Source organism: Pundamilia nyererei, unplaced genomic scaffold (genome assembly GCF_000239375.1).
Source record: "Pundamilia nyererei isolate P.nyererei 1_Seehausen unplaced genomic scaffold, PunNye1.0 scaffold00292, whole genome shotgun sequence".
NCBI classification, from domain to species: Eukaryota; Metazoa; Chordata; class Actinopteri; order Cichliformes; family Cichlidae; genus Pundamilia; species Pundamilia nyererei.
In genome coordinates, this window is record NW_005187693.1 from 413,414 (window position 1) to 431,904 (window position 18,491).

Genomic DNA, 18,491 nt, shown 5'->3' on the forward strand with positions numbered 1-18,491 from the left:
AAAAAAAAAGCAAGTAGGATTTTTGCACGACAACGACACAAGCCCACACACACACTCTCTTGAGTGCATCGCTGACACGCTCGCTAGCTGTGCTCCACATGACATGAAGCGCAAACGGTGGCTGGAAATAGCTGACGCGATTATACGGTGGAAAAGCAGGTGGTTAAAAGTTATGCTTTTGTCACTGGAAATAATGCTGTGCCACTAATATTTTACTGTAATGCTGCTGCTGGCACCTGATGGTAACAGTTCAGACTTCGACGTCGGCAGCATGCCGTCTATGGCAGCGGCTCATTGATAAAGGATGTAAAAAGCCCTGCAGTTACTTACATTCGGAAATGCTGCTGCCTGTGAGCAGCAATAGCTGACGAAACGTTCAGTATTTTCATCCTGCATCATCAGAAATGCCATCAATGTTCATTTACTTCACAATAAAGTAAAGAAACACATTTTTGGCACTTGTTTTTAATTTAGGGCCCATCAGAGACCTTTTCATACTGGATTTCATTGTTTACATTAGCTTCTCTGCACCATCTGAAAACCTGCTGAGACCAGCAGATCCTACAGCATGAAATGTATGCATTTAACAATCAGGGGGAAAAGCCTTTGTGAAAGAGTTCCCTGGTAAGAGCTCTGTGTGCTATCTGAAGGTCAAGTAACAGAGCTGGTTTAAAGGCAGCAAAAACAAAAGGTGATGAAAGAAAATCAGAAAAGTCACGTGATGATGATGTCACTCACCTTTTCTGGGCTTCCTGTTTGCTGCGACACTGCTCGCAATAATACTTGTATTCACTGCATAACGTCTCTGTGTTACTGAAGCCCCTGATGAGCAGAAACAAACGCCGTCACTAAGATCAGCCAGCATCCTTTAATCGTTCTTTTATTTATTTATTGATCGCTAATAAATTCGGCGTACCTGAGACAGTGCGTGATCGACGTGTTCTGCTCCACATCCACAGACAGATCCAGGAAGTCCTCGTCTTTGCTGCTCACCTGAAACAAAAGCAAAGGGCGAACGCCCAAGGTCACATGGTGTGTCGTCATGACAACGGCATTAATGACCTGATCGGTTAAACGAGCAAAGTGGAAAATTAAGATAAAAATTAATACTCAGTGTCTCACACAGATTTTACCTGTAGTCAGATTAATGGCTTGCTGAGAGCTGGGTCGAGTTTCCTGTGTTACAACAGGCTCGTCTTTTAAAACACCGCGCTAACATAGACTGAACGCAGGTCCAGACTTTTGGGTTAAAATCATCTGGAAGTGTGACGCTTTCAGCGATTTGTTTATTTACAGCTTATTCTAAGTGTCATATTGATTCTATTTAATATGGGCAAGCTGTCAATCTGCACCTTACTGAAACCACTGATTGAACCACAACTTGTGCCAGTTTGCAGTCATCACAAATAAACAGCAGCACTGAGCTTGGTGATAAAATATTTAACTTCAAAAGTTTATTTTGCCCCTCTGTGTGCTAGTCTCATTTGCAATGCTGTTGCATTCTTCTGTTTCGTGTTCTTTGGAGATTTGACACTATTTTATAGTCATCTGATCATGTCTCTGACTGGAGGACGTGACACTCGGAGGGATTGTTTTGTGCAGAAGAAGAGTCATATAACCTGGGAAGGGTTTTCACATGAGCCCACAGGAAGCCCTGCTTTAACACAGAAATTTGATAACCCCCATCGTCATACTTCTTCACACCATCATCATCTCTGACTGGGGTTTCAGGTTTTAGAGAACCAGATAACACAAAGAAAGCCTGACTTTGAACTTGGACAATTAAGAAGAAGATTTGCTGAGACTGATTTTGGTGCTACAGCCAGCTGGAGGCAGTCACAGATACACAAGACATGGGCCTTCACAAACACTCCAGAATACACACTGTGTTTGACAAGGGAACAATCAGGGAACAGTCTGGACTTCCTGGAAAACGTAACTACTATAGGATTTGGATGAGAGGGCCGTTCCTCCATAGACTTTACTTTAATTGACCATTAAAAAGAATTCAGGTTTAAAGTCACGCCCATCTTCTTATACTGATCTGCAGTTCAAACTCCGAGTACTCGAGCCACTCACAGCTTCACAGTTGAGGCAGCGCGTCTCGTTGGTCAGCGTTCCTTGGAAGATCTCGTGCACCCAGGTCTGCTGCGTCTCCTTCCCTCCTTCCACTTCTCCACCTCCTCCTCCTGATTCGCTACTGCCTCCTCCTACTCCCCCTCCTCCCACTCCTCCACCTCCATTCTGAACCAGTTTTCCGTTCTGCTGCCGCTCCTGGCTCTTCTCCTCCTGGAGAAGGTCAGCGATGGTGTTGAGAAGGTAGTTGAGGAATTCGTGGGCGTCCTGCTGCATGTAGTTGTCAAACAGCTCTGAGAGGAACAAAATAAAAATAGCAAGCAGAACGAAACATAAACAGAAAACATAAAGATATATAAAGGCGTGAGAATAGAGAAGTGGAAAGAGGAATATAGGAAATAACAGACGTGAGAAGAAAAGAGAACAAAGAATAAAGAGCAATCAGAATGCTGGCAATGAGAAATATAGCAAATCAGGAGCCTGTCGTCTTCTCCTACATCTGCTTTCCCCTTCAGGATCTGGCTGACAATTATATTTCTTCAGCTGCGATAACCCTCCCCTTCCTCTCATTCTTTTCCTTTCCCCACTCCATCTGCCTCATCCCCTTTCTCCCCCGCCAGCCTCAGCTGTGCTCGTCAATAGTGAGAGGAAGTGGGGTTAAAACAAGCGACTGACGGAGGAAAGTCTCCGATTTTACTTCGACTTTTTTTTTCTTATTTCGTACACAAACAGCAGCTGCACAATCTGGCAGAGCTGCAGAGTCGAAGCGTTCGACCTCAACGAATATTCTTTCTGAAAAAAGGAAAAACAAAGTTCAGCATCATGCTGAGTCACTCACCATTTTCCTTTCTCAGCCGTGAGATGAATTTCTTGGGCGGGATAACGCCGACTTTCTTCTTCTGTGTGGCGATGCTGTTGAACAGGTCAGCCAAGCAGGTGAGCAGGGACTCTTTACGGCGAGGCTGCACCTGAAGAGAAGAAGACGGAGATAGTCAACGTTACGCTGTAAAGGCCTCAGCAACTCAGAGATAGTTTAACATTATCTTATGGTACTACACTAGCCTGAACCTTGATACTTGATCTACTCTATGGAAGTCAGGTTATGTGAACTATAGCAAAGAATGAATGAATCGTCAGTTAACCTAAATCTTTCAATGATGAGGATGTACACATTCTGGACAGAGAGGAACGCTGGTTTGAGCGGGGGGGGGCAAGGAGGCCATTTACAAGATAGACCATCTCTGAATCGAGGAGGGTACATCCTTCACTATCTTACATTGCTGTGATTGCAGCCATTCCCCAACTCTCTCTAAATGTTGACAAACTAAGCAATCTTATGGCTCCATCACAACAGAGTCAAAAGAGGACGACAACTTCCTTGCAACTAGTTTGCTCCATGATTTCACTGAATTTTAGTAGTTGGTTGCCCAGATGTGGAGTACACAACACTTGCAACCTCTGGACAGGCCCATGAGACTCTCATGGGATTAACTGCCAACGTGCAATTTAGTCAGTCTGCACTCATTGCTTGCGTCACATCTTTTTGCAATAGAGGACTTGACTCAGCTGTTTGAATTCTGGTTATGGTCCTACATAAAATCAAGGCTGTGGAGCCCCGGTGTAATTTTGCAGTTTGATAGCCGTCCTACAGCAACTAAGTCAATATTTGTAAAGGAAGGCTTCTAAGAAATCCAGATCCAAATACAAATGAGTTCAAATAAGCTCAAATTAACACATTCAAAGAGGAAGTTGAGGCTATCAAATGGCTATAATGGTATACAAGATGAAAACCTATGAGAACCATTGCACCACAAACCAAGCACCAGATTTGGCTCAATTTAAACATCTGGTTTTTATGAAAACTTAAACGTGTAACTCTCTATCATATCAATATGGCATTTAGCTGTGTGTGCATTCTGTCAGGGCACCAGGTTTCATCTCAACAGTTCGTCTCTCATTACTTACCTTGTACGCCAGCACCTTCTCCCTGAACGGTCGACAGAAGTACAGAGCCTGCAGCACCGAGTTACAGTAGCAGGTGTTTCCAAACTAGAAAGAAAAAGGAACAGAGAGAAGGCCAGGGGATTTAGAGGAAGGCACATTTTCTGCTCGTTTACACCAAATAAGCCACGGCAGTGCTAAAGAAGTGGCCTGACAACTAAACATCCGGTGTGAATCTTCAAACAGACGAACATGATTAGTAGCTGCTGGCTGTGCTCTGCAGTCTGCAGCAGGTAAACAGGTGCACGGCCACCACCAGATACTTACATTAACCAAGCCAAAGTAGTGTTCATTTACGGGAAACTGTTCCGGTCCAATCTCCTTTTCCAAGGCAGAGGCATTGGCGCCCTGCAAGCAAAGAATTAAAACAAGGAAAAGAATGACTGTTTTATTTATTTTTTCCTGAACATTTTCATATTATTTTGGATGTGTAACAACTTGCAGTCAGTGTTTTTGTTTTAATGAAAAATGATCCATTAAAAACTTCCTTTGTCCTAATTTCCTCCTCAAAGTTTCCAGTTTTTCCTGCTCTGTTTTCTCTCTGCTCTGCTGGACTTTCAGCCATCTGCTTGCTGCAGCTTTGTTTTTCACTTCACATCCTCGGTTTCTGCATTTTATTTTCCTCTGCACACTGACGAGCCCCATTAATCACATCTACATATATGTAACCGTTTAAAAACATGCTGAAAAGCAATTTTATTGATACCCAAAATGTGAACGCTGACTAAAGTGAGGGCAACACATTCCGTCAATCTAGAGGGATAGTGTTGCATGACTTGAACATAACCTGCTGCGGTCCAGTTTATGTGTTCAGCATTAGTTACCATGGCGATCTAGCCAGGTAAAAAGAGAAGATGCCTTCTTGACACCGAGAACTGAGGACTTTAGGCTCAAAGACACAGACACATGACCACAATTATTACCAACGTGTGCAAAAAGTTAGCAGTCTCGTTTCCTCTGAAGTATTTGTTACACAGACTGGGCCGCGCAGGTCGTCAAAGCAACTTTTATTCATCAAGATAGCAGTCTTATTTTATTGCCATCAGTTTGTGACTGAACGGGGGCGAGTTGACCCTTGGACTGAGTTTGTCACAGCTGCTCAAAACTTAACGTCAGTTAACAAACTAGTGCAAACGAGTCTGATCGGAACGTCACAGATTTAAGGCAGAAATTTAAATCATTTTTAAAAATCCCTCCACGAATTGTGACGTAGCTTCTGCAACGACAACTTAACCACAAAAATGACACAAGCTCATGGCAGCATAACCAGAACAAAACCAGCTGCAAACTGGTCGAGTCAAACCCACTACAGCACTGGCACAGCTGAATCAGGCCGACTGCTGTGTTTGTCAATTAGACAGCAAGAGTGACTGCCTGAATCTGACTGTTTGGAGACAAGTTGCCTAAAACCAGGAGACCTGCTGTGCAACTGCTCTGTGACTGTAGTGACCTGCAAGCTGAGGGTGTTCCACACCTCTGGTCGCTAGAACTGTTTTCAATTGCTGAGCAACCACCGATTTCTATTGTTGCAACGAGGCTGTAGCCCTGTTTTTATAGCTCTAACGTGACTGAAACATTAGTCCCACATTGATTAATCCCGCAATTAATCAAATTTGAACCCCCATCGTCATCAGGCCATAACTGGACCCTACAGAGGTCACACAGGTAGTCTAATTCCTCCAGGTCGACCATTGCGAGAATGAGCACTTCCAGAGCTACAAAATGACCTCCAGCAGGACACTGGTGTGAATGTCTCTCACCAAACAATCAGAAACAGACTTCATGAGGGTGGCCTGAGAGCCTGACGTCCTTACACAACTCTACCACCCTACAGTTTTCTGTAGGTCGATCCTGATGTGGCATCCTTCCATTCCTCACACATTACCCAGCTGTTTTCTTTGCAGTGCATTTTGCTTCTATACTTCCACTCAGGGCAAGCCTGCAAAGAAGCTTAAAGTAACATAACATAAAGTGAAAGCACTGCCCTGTTGATTTGGTTTTGTGTTTGAGCTGCAGTAGAATAAATGTTTTTTAAAAGAAGCACTGCATTTATGTGAAGTGCATTTTGACAGATTCGTAGCACAGCGTGGATGTGAAAGCAGGGCTGTGTTTACGTGACAGTGCAATAAAAACACTTCTGAATAACACTGACATATAACCCTGCAGTCCTGCTAGAAACCGAGGATTAAATTACACCAGCAGGGAGAAACAGTGCGAGGCGAGGGGCATGATGATGATGATGATGATGCTGCTGCTAACGCTTTGTACAGTCACAGACAAACACGACCCCCGAGCAGCACGGGGCTGTAAACAAAAACAAGCTCGCTGATCTCAGAAAGGCAAACAAAGACGACAGCAAACATCTGCGTGCAGAGTGAGACGGTCTAAGCGTGCTCTGAAATCACACATTTTAATTAACTCGTGCTTTCTTTTTTTGGGTTATGCCGATTCTGAAACGAGCTGCACTTCCTGCACTGGTGGAAATGAAAGTTGAAGTGAAGTCGGGGCAGCACAAAAGGCTGTTAGAAAACAGCGCGAGTGGAAACTCTTAAGTGGCTGTTTTGTCAGACACCGATCGGGTTTGTTAATCATGACGATCGGTCGGGAGGATGCTAGGAAAGCATTAGTCTGTCTGCCCTTTTCCTGCCCCCGTGCTCCGAAATAACTCAAGTCCACGAGACGAGCCGCGTCTGCTGCGTTTTAAAAGAAAATGAAGCTTCTTTCCTTTATTTCTGCGGATTTTTTTTGTAATCTTCCCAGCTCAAAATTAGTGTTTGAGTGATGACCAGGCATGTAAGCATGACTGATCGGAATGTAACTTCGGGAATGAGTGTGTAATAACGGGTTTTATCTGCTCCCATCTTTTCTTATAAAGCGTGACAACGAGACTCATTTCTTCTGTCTCTCCTCAAAGTTCACACTGAACTACAAATATATCTATATCTACCTACTAGACCTCAAGCAGCTGCTCTCCCTGAATACACTTTTAAGGTGGTTTAAGGTGGACCAGGGTCCTGTACTACCAAACAGTGCAACAATCCAAGTAACGTTATTTACTTACTATTGACAAGTCAGCAGGCGGTCATGGCATATCTGTTAATCTCTAATCTCGAACTATCTGTTACCATAGTAATGTAGGCTAACCCAGGGTTAACCCTGACGCTGCCTGGTTAAGCCCAACTCTGTGAACTTTGAGGATAACTTCTGAGGAACTCCATTTCACAAATAACTATTTTATATAATTTCATGTTTGAGGGTTTTTTTTTAATTGAAATCTCAGTAAACTAAACTGAAACTTTACAGTTTGGTTCAGTTATTACTAACCCTGTTTGTTGAGGTTTTAGGCTTCGTCGCGTGGAGCTTAGCTGTGTGCATGTTCATGCGTGTTACTAGTCTACGCAACTGCCATGGATTGGACAGGATTTTTTTTTTTTTTAAATCTCACACCATATTATCCTGGTTCAGTTAAGGTTAGATTTAATAATTATTTTTCTTTTGAAATTTCCCGATACTCTGGCCACATAGTGCTACTCTCAGCTGCTCCCTTATTCACAATTAGGCCTCTGTAGCCTTGCATGTTAATTTGGCTGATTTTTCCCCCCCTCAATGGACGCACAGCCACAGAGGGGGATTTATGGTTGATTTATGGATCAAACCAGAGGATCTTTTGCTTGTCAGGTGAATGTGTAAATAATAAGTAATTTAAGCTTCTACTTTTAAAAATACAAATCCACCTTCGATGGAAGCAAAGGCAGTTTGTTTCAAAGATGCACTTCACTGCTCTGTTGTGGAAACACCAACGCTCTGAACCCTGCAAAGGTCCTCCGCCTCACACGTCAAAGGCAGACGAAAGCTTGAATTCGGCCGTGCCCCGCTGTGGCTTGTGCAGCTTTTGTTTGTGGCTTTCGCACTTTCCATACGACCAAATCAACTTTCTGTGGAAACAAGCACCATCCGGCCAGCACCTCGTAGCCCGCAAAGGTAGCAGAGACGAATCAAACTTTTTTTTTTCCTGTCTTGTAGATGCTGGGCTGTTACAAAACACTGGATAAGAGCTTACAAACGGGAACAACAAATAAATGACAAAGACTGCAGCAGGTTTCTCCAAAGCATCTGCATCACCATCTGTCCTCCTCTGAAAGGTCGGCACATGCAAACAGGACAAGTTACAGTCAGAGGTTAAGCTTGAAGCAAACGCAGAGCTGGTCACATTAACAGGAAACCAGGCAGTGTTAATGTCTCACGTTTTCACCTACAGCTTCTCTTTAACGAGTAGAGTGTGTCTGGGGAAATCTTATTTAACTCCTTACAAGGCATTACATGTGCAAAGGTAAACATGGCTCCAGATCTGATAAAGAGGGCGGTATAAAAAAAGAAAAAAGAAAATGCACAGTCACACCCAACAACTTTGGTTTCCTTTAAACTGTCCGGACTCTTCTGCCTTGCTGAAGGCTTCTTTATTTTTTTATAGAAGTAAAGCCAAACTATTAGCAGGTTCACGGTGGGGGTTGGGGGGCATCCAGGGTGTATCCCATGACAGGAACTGCTGGAAATTTTCCACCAGTTACACATGAACAGGCAGCAGTCAGCTGGCTAAGCTGTTTACATCCGCCCATTGTCTGCCTATCACACCTTTGACTTACATACGCAATGGTACAACAACAACTTTGTCATTTTGAAGGCCCGTAAATTTTATCCAGACGAGTCCAGAGACTGCTGCCGTGAGAGCTAGCATGCTAGGCTACCTAGTTTTCGCCCTTCTCCGCGTAAACAAACCGAGGCTGGCTGTTAAAACACGCTTTGTTTCCCCGTGAAGCTCCTCTCCTCTTTCCACACAGAGGTGCAGGATAAGTACTGGTAAACTGATGCTCCTCGCAGGCTCTACAACTTTCCCGAGAAACCCTGACTGACTGATGTTTTTTTCTTCTTTTAATTATGTTGTCCTGTCTGTGAGGTTAGCGAACAGGCTAGCGGAGCAGCTACTAGCCTAGCGTCCCTGGGAGGGGGGACCGGACAGAGGCGCAGCGCATTCACGCCCCGCGGATAAAAGCACCGGATTCGGCTTCTTACCATCGTACAAATCGAGGCGATCTTTCGGACTGTCATCAGTATTTCCATCCGTAAGCCGCCATGTTGGACCGAACCCCGATGGTGAAATAATCAGAGCCGCTGCGGCTGCAGAGTTCCGAAAGAGCTTTCTGCCCCTGTTTAATAAACCTGTCAGAGTACACGGACCGACAGAGGGCGCTTCCGGGGAGGGGGTTGATTTTCAAAATAAAATGGCTTAACGTATCCTTCACTGTTAAGCAGATTTACAGGTGTGGTCAAAAGTTTTATTTTTTTCTTGGGCATGAATTTCTCTGGCCATTTGAAAGCTTTAAATAATGCATTTTAGAGCTGTTCTTTTTCCTATCATTGTACAGTAGTAGCTAACTATCAAGTTAGCTAGCTGCTAGACTCTATTGAGGGAAAATGAGGACAGTAGTAGGATAAAAAAAATGGTACAGTCTACTAGAAATAACCACCATAGTTAGTAAAAGTAAGAGTGCCACAGGTACATAGCAGGGGCTTTATGCTGTGAGAGGGAGCGAAAATTGTATTTATAATAAAAACAAATAGAATAGTAAGACTGAGATTGTGCTAGATACTAGTGCAAATTGCATTCATAATAATATCAGGGCACTCCAGCTTCCCTGACTTCTAAAAACAAGAGTTGCATGCACAAATGTAAATTTATGTTGGATTCACTCAGATAGGCTGTGGTGTTTAAATGGTTGTTAGTTGGTGCTAAAGTGTGACAAGAAAATATCCTGCTACACTATTAAACCCACATCACCAGGTTGAACTGTTAACACAAGGCAGGATGGATCCATGCTTTCATGTTCTTTACACCAAATTCTGACGCTACCATCCAAATATGGCAACAGTCATTGAGATTTATCAGACAAGGTAACACCTGGTGTGGTCTTCTGCTGCTGTTCAGAGATGCTCTTCTGCATACTTTGGCTGTAATGAACAGGTACTTGAGTTACTATGCATTATTATCAGCTCGAAGCAGTCTGGCTGTTCTCCTCTTACCGCTGGCATCAACATCAGTAGATATTTTTAATAGAAGTTGAAAAAAATTCCACTAAAATCGAATACGCCACATTTGACTTTTTCATATTTTCTGGATACTTTGTGTTTGTTTTGGTAATATATAACATCTGACCCACATTGTCTCACACAGGTATCCTGATTATTAAATGAATAATAATATTAAAAAAAAAAAAAACTAGAATATGAAAGAGAAGACTTAAATGAGACCAAAAATGAAAGTCGTAAAACAGACTATAGTTACACCAAGAGCTTGATAAAGAGTGATTTAAGGGTGGACTTGTAAAATCTATACTGAACTATAATGAGTGATCTGGATGAGGGCTTGGAGAGTGACGAAGGAGAGGCTTGCAGACAAAATCATGTTGTGGAGCTGTTTTATGGTTTCCAGTTAGTTTGTGTTTCTTTGTTAAAATTTTGGTCCCGACTGTTGAAACAGTGATGTGTGAATAACAAATTTGCAAAACTTGATGCAATCACATAATTAGACAAGTTAACTAACTTATATTGTAGTTACACTAATTATTTCTCACAACTCAAGAAAACTAAAATCCTGTCAGGAGTTAATCTACTGACACTCTTATTTTATTTTGAAGGTTAAACACCCGTGGTTTTCCGGTTCTAGTGTCGCCGTCTGACTTCGCTGTCGTCCACTCGGGGAATCTGAGAGGGAGGGTCGCCTACTCACAACTCAGACGGACTGAAGTTAGTTGGATTCTGTGCATGAGGCTGTATTTGGCGGGCGGTGCTTCCTGTGTCAGAACCGCTGGAGGAATAAAAAGCGTGTGGGTTGTTTTTTGTTTAAAATGAAATAAAATGCCTTTCATTACATTCCACTGCTAGCATCTAATACGAGCACTTATTTTCAACCCTTTTCAAAATCAAAAATATTATTAAAACATTTCTGTGGTTCTGAGTAGTTATTTGTCACAGTTATGTCTTAATCTATAAATAAAAGTATTACATCTATTTTAAACAGACAATCGTAAAAGCTTTTTTCTTAGCTATTGCATTTTTAATAGCTTAAATTATCATGTCAATTGTATATTTACGCAAAGATTTAAAAAGAAATATTGAAATTACAAACAAAATAAACACGTGTAACCATTGTAAAGTTGGGCAAAGTACATTTTTACATTTTTAAAAGCTTCTGAAAGTCTTGTGTGAAACTGAATGAGTGTTCAATGTGATGGCGACTATCTTTAACAATCAAAAATGTATTAAAATGTGTGTGTTTTTTTTAATCTACGACAGGGGTGTGAACCGAAATTACAATAATTTTAAGATAAACTCTTGACTTTTTGCTGTATTTACATGCGTTTTAAACCTGATAAAGTGTCTTTTACAAAACTTTTACATTTTACATTTTTTTGTTTGGGTTCCTAGAAAACATTTCACTCAGTTATATGTTTATTAGTAACACCTTGGTGGCAAGTGGGTTTTGATTTTGGACTCAACTATGAAGATAAAATATATGGCAAACAATGGCAAAAATAAAGTCTCTGGGAAGATGGAAGAACAAACAGGTGAACAGTAGAGGGCTTAAAAATTCTCATGAATAAATGAATACATAACATTTTTAAAATGGAGAAAATGCCGATCAAAACTTTGTACTACAACTGAATCTGTCTATCTGTGCAAATCAAAAATGTTAAAAAATAAAATCTCCTTGGAAAGGTCACGTGATTAATACAGAAATGCTCTTCCAACACAATGAAAGCACAGAAGTAGAACGTGTGAATGAGCTAAGGAGACATTTTTATTATTAATATTAGTATTTGGCTCACAGGGCCTCGTCTTGCTCTGCGTGTTTGTTTTGCAGCTTCGTTACTTACTAATCACGTGTTTTATCAGCTCCCAGAAGCTTCAGGATGTCTGATTCCAGGCCGGGAAGTGGAGCTCGATTTAGACCGGTCTCACGGGAATATTATAGGGACGGTTCAAAGTCTACATCCCTCCCTCTCTGCCTCTTTCTGCTCTCAGTCAGAGGCATCTGGAATCGCTGCGGATCGGAATCCCTTTCTCTTTTTTTATTTGTTTCAGGCGTCAAAAGAGGGCAGGGATGCCTGTTTGTGAAGTGAGTGAAAAGGATCCACGAAGCTTTTCACTCAGTGGAGGAAAACTTTGAACTGGAACTGGGATACTTGGAAGATAATTTGGATTTTTTCCCCCGGATAAAATAGTTTTTCTATGGTAATTTCACAACACGTTTAAAGCTGCTAGAAGCGTGAATAATCCACAGGCTACCTCAGGAGGTCCGGTGTCCTCTCTACAGAGATATTATGTGCGCGCTGGAGTAATTTTTCCCCTCTCTGGGTCCAGGGATTTGTTTTTTATTTTTCTAGTGAGAGCAGGGCTGAGCTGAGGGCAGAGGGGAGCTAAATGCGGCTGACTGGCGACCCTGCACCGGGAACCATGAACAGCAGCGGGTCTGGCAACTTTCTGCTGGTCCCCATACCGGAGTACCCCCTGCTGGACTGCGTGCCCAACAAGACGGTGAAGATTGTGGTGCTGGGAGCGAGCAACGTCGGGAAAACCGGTACGGGGAGGAATGGGGGGGGGTTATACAGGTTGAATTGTGAAATCAGGATTCAAATGAATGCGGGAAGTTTTGCACGGGAACTAAAGCTGATTTGACGCGTTGTGGGGAACTAGTCTGGGAAAACTGTGGCTTGGATTTTAACATGACGACTATGAACAATCCTGCATGGTCCGTTCTAATTAAAATATCCTGATTAATTAAGGTAGAAATATTTGCAAATGCCTGCCGAAAATGCATACCGGTAATGATCGCCAGGGGGCGACAAATCCCATTGTTTACATGATCAATTTAACTCGTTTCCGTCCACTTTAACGGCTCTTAATGAGTATATCAAGTTGTAGTTGAAGTATCTAAATAATTTCACAGAAACTATACGAATCAAAAAGTATTTATTGACAATTAAAAGCCATGCACTGATAACTTTACTCAAGCATTTTGGACAAAAACAACTGATGAGCAGCAAAGATTTTAGTGCATGCTAGGCAAATGTATTTTTATTTTTATGTTAAAAGTGCATGAGGTACTAATTAACATAAGCACCCATTATATGGAGAAATATGTGTGTGCCAGATTTAGGCACACACTCTAATATTCATTTGAATTGCCTGGCATGTTAATGGCATTAACAGAGGGCGTAATCAAAATAAACATAGAAAATATATATACCACTATCAATGTATTTATTCATTTGCATCAGTTAATGAAGCCATGTTTATCTATTTATTTTAAGATTAGTTTAAAAAAAATGTAAAATATATTTTAGGAAGTAGTGCTTGGTTCTGCGTTCAAACTCTTATTTTGAAAAGTCAAAAATGGGGAGTAATTTGGATATCTTATCCACTCCAAGTAACCTATCAAAACAGCTTAATATTGGCATTGAGTATAGTCTTATAAGTAAATGTAGCTACTTATTGCTATAATGTAACTACCTGAGTGGGACCCTTCAGAATAAAAGTATCCAACATGAGGAAAGGAAAGACTATAAATGGCAGCTTCTGTTCGATTGTTTTATTTTAGATTTCAGGAATCTTTAAGCATACGGCGGCTTCTCAGAATACATTTGATGCCCTGCAGTCAGAAAGTGCAGCACTGGCTCTCAGTAACAGACTAAACAGATCAGCCAGGGGAGCAGCAGAGAGTAAGCTTTAGTACAAGAGGCTCATTTATCTCACTGGAGGTAAGAGACTGAGCTACAGTTATAATAAAGCTCAGATTGGAACATGAGAGCGAGAAGGCTGCAGAAAGCGAACGAAGAGCTAAAAGATTCCCACAGAAATGATCAGTTCATCAGTTAGTAGTAAACATTCAAAGTAGTTGTGGCCCACATGATGCACCCTAATGATGCCGCTGTGATATCACCAAGGGAGCCTTAACTTGAGTTTATGACTTGCACTTTTATGATGCATCGGTGTCATGAACCACAGTTGTGGTGTTAAAAGACAAAAACATTTTACCTGACACAAAAGGCGTAATGTAAGATGCAATGGTTGCATTATGGGAAATATAGGAACCAGGATTTGTGGGTGCTCCAATGGCTCATGGCTCAATACTTTCAATGTTTTTTAAAATATCAAAATGTAGTTAAAGTTTATACTGCAGCCTATTCATTTAACCTTTTATCAGACAGCACATGGATGCTCTAGAAGTCGAAGAAGTTTTTACATGGTTACGGCAGCACTGGGTGTAGAAGAACAAACTCACACATGCATTAATACAAATGCAGTCGTGTGAAAAACAGTTTCATAGGAGTTTCTGCATGCCTGTGGAAAAAAAAGTAGACTGCATGATTTAATAGCTTGTAGCATTTAGCAGCAATAACACAAAGTTATTGTTTGTTGACTTTATTTCTCCAACTGGAAGAATTGTGACTGACTCTTCTCTGCAAGGATTCATTCATGCACAGCTCCCTTAAGGTCTCATCACAGCATTTCTGCCAGGTTGAGGTCTGGACTTTGCTTCATTTTCTTTTTCAGCCATTCTGTTGTAGATTTGCTGTTGCGTGACCTAATTTTGCCCAAGCTTTAGCTGTGGACCAGATGTCCTCACATTTGACCCTTTGGTATACAGAGGAGTCATGATTTACTCAGTGGTCCTGTGGCTGCAAAACAAGCGCAAATCATCGCACTTGACAGCTGTAATGGGATGTTTGTGCTGATATGCTGTGTTTGGCTTTCTCCAGACGTGGTTCTGTGCATTATGGTCAAACACCTAAACTTTGATCTCGCCTGTCCAAAGGACTTTGTTTTTGGTTTTCAGAAGAAACTTTGCAAACCAAAGCCGTGCTGCCACGTTCTTTTTAGAGAGAAGACACTTTCTCCCTTTAACCCTTCCAAACCGTCTGTTGGAAACTACAAGTTATCTCTTGAGGCATGTGGACCATTATTATGTTGCTTATATCTCTTGTGAGTCCTTTATTGTTTTAAATCCAGTCACTGAATCACTCCAGTGACCTTTTTATATGTATTATTCATGGTGTCATCTGTTGGTAGCCTACAGAAAGATAAACCTCTCCTTTGATGGAGTGAATGGGGTGGTATCCAAATAGATATATTAAGCCAAACTCCCACTCCCAAAAGACTGAAAGTTAGAAAAACAGTGTTCAGAATCCAAACACCCAGAGGTGGATGAGGCAATCATTTACCAATAGAAGATGATTCAAATTCTGAGTATTGGTGAATCATTTCTCCCTTCAGACTTTTGGACTCTTTTGTTTAGATACTAAAGTCTTGAAAATCAAACTTACGGTATGTAGCAGTGCTCGGGGAAAGTGTTAAATAGATCAGAAGGTTACTGCAGGGCATTTGATTTTTCTGTAACAGAAGTTTGGATTCTGGACAAACTCTGTGCTCATTCTTCTTGTTACTTTTTATTCTTCTTTTGCATCTCTAATTTTTCTTTTTGTTTCTTTTTAGCTTTGATTGTTAGGTTTCTGACCAAGAGGTTCATTGGTGATTATGAAGCAAACACAGGTGAGTTTCTGCACATCTGACTGTACTCACTGACTGAGTTCCCTCTGTAAAAGTCCACTGTTATAGAAAAAAAAGTTGATCCGTTCATCAATCCGCCTCAATCTCTGTGTCTGCAGGGGCACTCTACTCCCGAAAGGTCACGCTGGAGGGTGAGGAAGTGTCGCTTCAGATCCAGGATACACCCTGTGTCGCTCTCCAGGTAAACAGGGGGCTGTAGCCATGTCGTCATCCTGGAGATTAGCTTGCATTATGCTAACTGCATGAAAGTACCAAAATATAACTGAAACATACAGACGGCTGATATGACAGGTTTCAGACTTGATTTAGAAAGTTATTCAAACTATTTCTAGATGTTAAAATTGGGGAAAAAAAGAATATTTTGGGAAACTGCTGCAAACATCTTTGTTCAGATCTTGTGTCAAAATGTCCTTTAACCACACCACAAGGAAGCACTGAGAATATAAATGATCATAGATCAGTTAGAGTTAGCTTGATGGGGTCAGAAATGTAGGAGATAAGTAAGCCACCATCAGGAAATTAAGGCACTGGCTTTAACTGAGACCTGTTATTGATTAGTTCGTAATTATTGTCACTTCTCATGATTATGAGGTGGGAGGCTGTTGTGGCTGTGTATCGTTCTTCCACGTGCTACCGAGGCCACTGTTTGGCTATCTCAGGTACAAAAGCCTCGCCTACCTTCTCTTCAAATGTTTTATTTATAAAGGGGAACAAATCAGAAAAAAGCTGATGATGATGATGATGCACATACAATTATATCCTAAAAGTGTGTTGTTTTATTTCTAAGCTTTTGTACCATTACGATTAGAGTTACCCGCCTCTGTGCACATAGTTCTAGATTCATTTGCCAATAACACGACTGACATTTGTTCTTTTCCTTCGTTTTTTTTTTTTAAATATCCTGTAGATATAACAATAATATGCTGTTGTGAACTTCCTTGACTGTGATAATTTGGATGTGAAAATTTGATACTGTGCTAGCTTTAATTTGTGGGGTTAAAAAGTTCCAAAGGGATATCTCTTTCTTGCATCATTGCCTAATTTAGTAAAAGTCGTACTCCCCAAAGTCCCCAAATATTCCCATTAAAAAAAAAAAAAAAAAAAAGTTATCTCAAAGCCATTTTAGGAAAGTATTGAAGTATGAGGAAGTACTTCAAATACAATCTCCTCACACATGATGAGTTTAATGAGTGCAACGTGCCACACAGCTTATCCTGCTCAACGGCCTGTTTACAAAACCAAGCTTCAGAGCTGCTCATTTCCTACACGGGGGGAGATAACAGGGCAAGGAGGTCTCTCCTGGCAGGCCGGACCACCTCTCAGAGATTAGACAGAAATAACTGACGTGTGAGAGAAGCAAGAGTGTTGAATGTGTGTGTCGAGGTCAAGCAGTTAAGGGCTTTTTCGTAACCTTTAATTGGGTGTTTTCTAAAATGTGGTGTTTAAAAAGCAAATAATGGAAACACACTTTGCTTGATAAATTTGTAGGTAGAGTTCAGATAAGAAAATAAATTGGGTGGTCTGATGTATTGAGTTCAAAGTCAGAAACAGCTGGCACATGTCCACAATGAGGCATTAGTCATGGAAATGAACGTTCTAGTACAATTACTATATGCTTGGCCACTTTGAACAGGAAAATCATCATGGATGGGTTTTAAACAATCATAACATCACAGGTGTGAAATAGTTATATTTGTTTGTGTTGGGCATGATTTTTTTGTTTTTGGTCTGACGTGTTGCATGCAATTCTGCAGCACCTACAGTTGTGTTCAGAAATCCAGTCATCATGAGCATACGCAAGAATGTCACTGTAACTTTGGTCTTTTAATGACTTTAAACAACAAGAACTAGGTGTACAAATCTGAATTTATTGTAGACTTTCTCTGAACCACACATTCTCAAATATATACAAACATTCATGTGACTAACTTCACAAGACAAAGGCCTTTTAACTTGTTGTTAGTGATGATTGACTACAACTAGTTGTTTCCCTTTGTCAGCATAAAAAGGATTTGTTTGACAGCACTCATTGGACTGAGCAACAGTCAGAACAACGAGAGAGTTCAAGCAAGATCTAAGAAGAAGAATTATAGATTTTCACAGGTTGGGAAGGTCTCTTGGAGCCATTTCTAAACAACTGTAGATTCCAGGATCATCAATTCAAACAACTGTACATAAGTACAAGTTATTTGGATGTGTCAACACTTTGCCAGGGTCTGGAAAAAGATCCAAACAATCATCCTCAAATGACAGGAAACTAGTTCAGATGTTCAGAAAAAAAACGAGGGACCATGAAGGCTGGCATGAACTGCTGGAACACAAACATCACTCTCCATAGTCAAGTCAGTTTTACATCGCCATGGACAAATTTGAAGCTGCCCAAATACCAATGGTACTGAGACATTGTACAAAGTAAATTAAATAACAACGGAGGACGACTACCGCCAAGTTCTTCAACTTCATTACAAATCAACAACTGGATAGTTGAAACTTGGATATAATTCATTCTCTGAGCAGAACAATGATTCCAAACAGACATCAAAATTTGTTTTGATGGATGAAGCAGGCTAGCATTAAACTTCTGGAACAGCCTTGCAACAGCTCAACCTAAACCAATTTTTGTGGATTATGCTTAAAAGCCACGTCTGTGCCATCAAACCAACCAATTTAACTGAACTCTACGAATTCTACCAAGAAGATTGGTCAGAAATCCAGAGAGTTATGCCACAAATTTGTTGATGATGACAAAAAGTGTCTGGTAGACATACAACTTGCTAGAGACCTTTAAC

General features: G+C 41.1%; 2 protein-coding genes across 2 annotated transcripts in view; one reads left to right on the plus strand and one right to left on the minus strand.

Annotated features, from left to right (window-relative positions):
• usp12b (ubiquitin specific peptidase 12b) overlaps nucleotides 1-9,333 on the minus strand; it is a 19,743-nt gene extending 10,410 nt beyond the window's left edge. Inside the window, exons 1-7 of the mRNA XM_005750925.2 lie at nucleotides 9,148-9,333; nucleotides 4,345-4,425; nucleotides 4,042-4,125; nucleotides 2,915-3,044; nucleotides 2,080-2,369; nucleotides 917-993; nucleotides 739-822 (exon numbers count right to left, since the gene is read on the minus strand). Of these exons, the coding sequence (XP_005750982.1) occupies nucleotides 739-822; nucleotides 917-993; nucleotides 2,080-2,369; nucleotides 2,915-3,044; nucleotides 4,042-4,125; nucleotides 4,345-4,425; nucleotides 9,148-9,195 (794 nt within the window). The 5' untranslated portion in view covers nucleotides 9,196-9,333. The remainder of the gene's footprint in view (nucleotides 1-738; nucleotides 823-916; nucleotides 994-2,079; nucleotides 2,370-2,914; nucleotides 3,045-4,041; nucleotides 4,126-4,344; nucleotides 4,426-9,147) is intronic.
• Nucleotides 9,334-12,000: 2,667 nt separating this feature from the next.
• Nucleotides 12,001-18,491, plus strand: part of rasl11a (RAS-like, family 11, member A) — a 19,343-nt gene continuing 12,852 nt past the window's right edge. Inside the window, exons 1-3 of the mRNA XM_005750924.2 lie at nucleotides 12,001-12,712; nucleotides 15,628-15,684; nucleotides 15,801-15,883. Of these exons, the coding sequence (XP_005750981.1) occupies nucleotides 12,556-12,712; nucleotides 15,628-15,684; nucleotides 15,801-15,883 (297 nt within the window). The 5' untranslated portion in view covers nucleotides 12,001-12,555. The remainder of the gene's footprint in view (nucleotides 12,713-15,627; nucleotides 15,685-15,800; nucleotides 15,884-18,491) is intronic.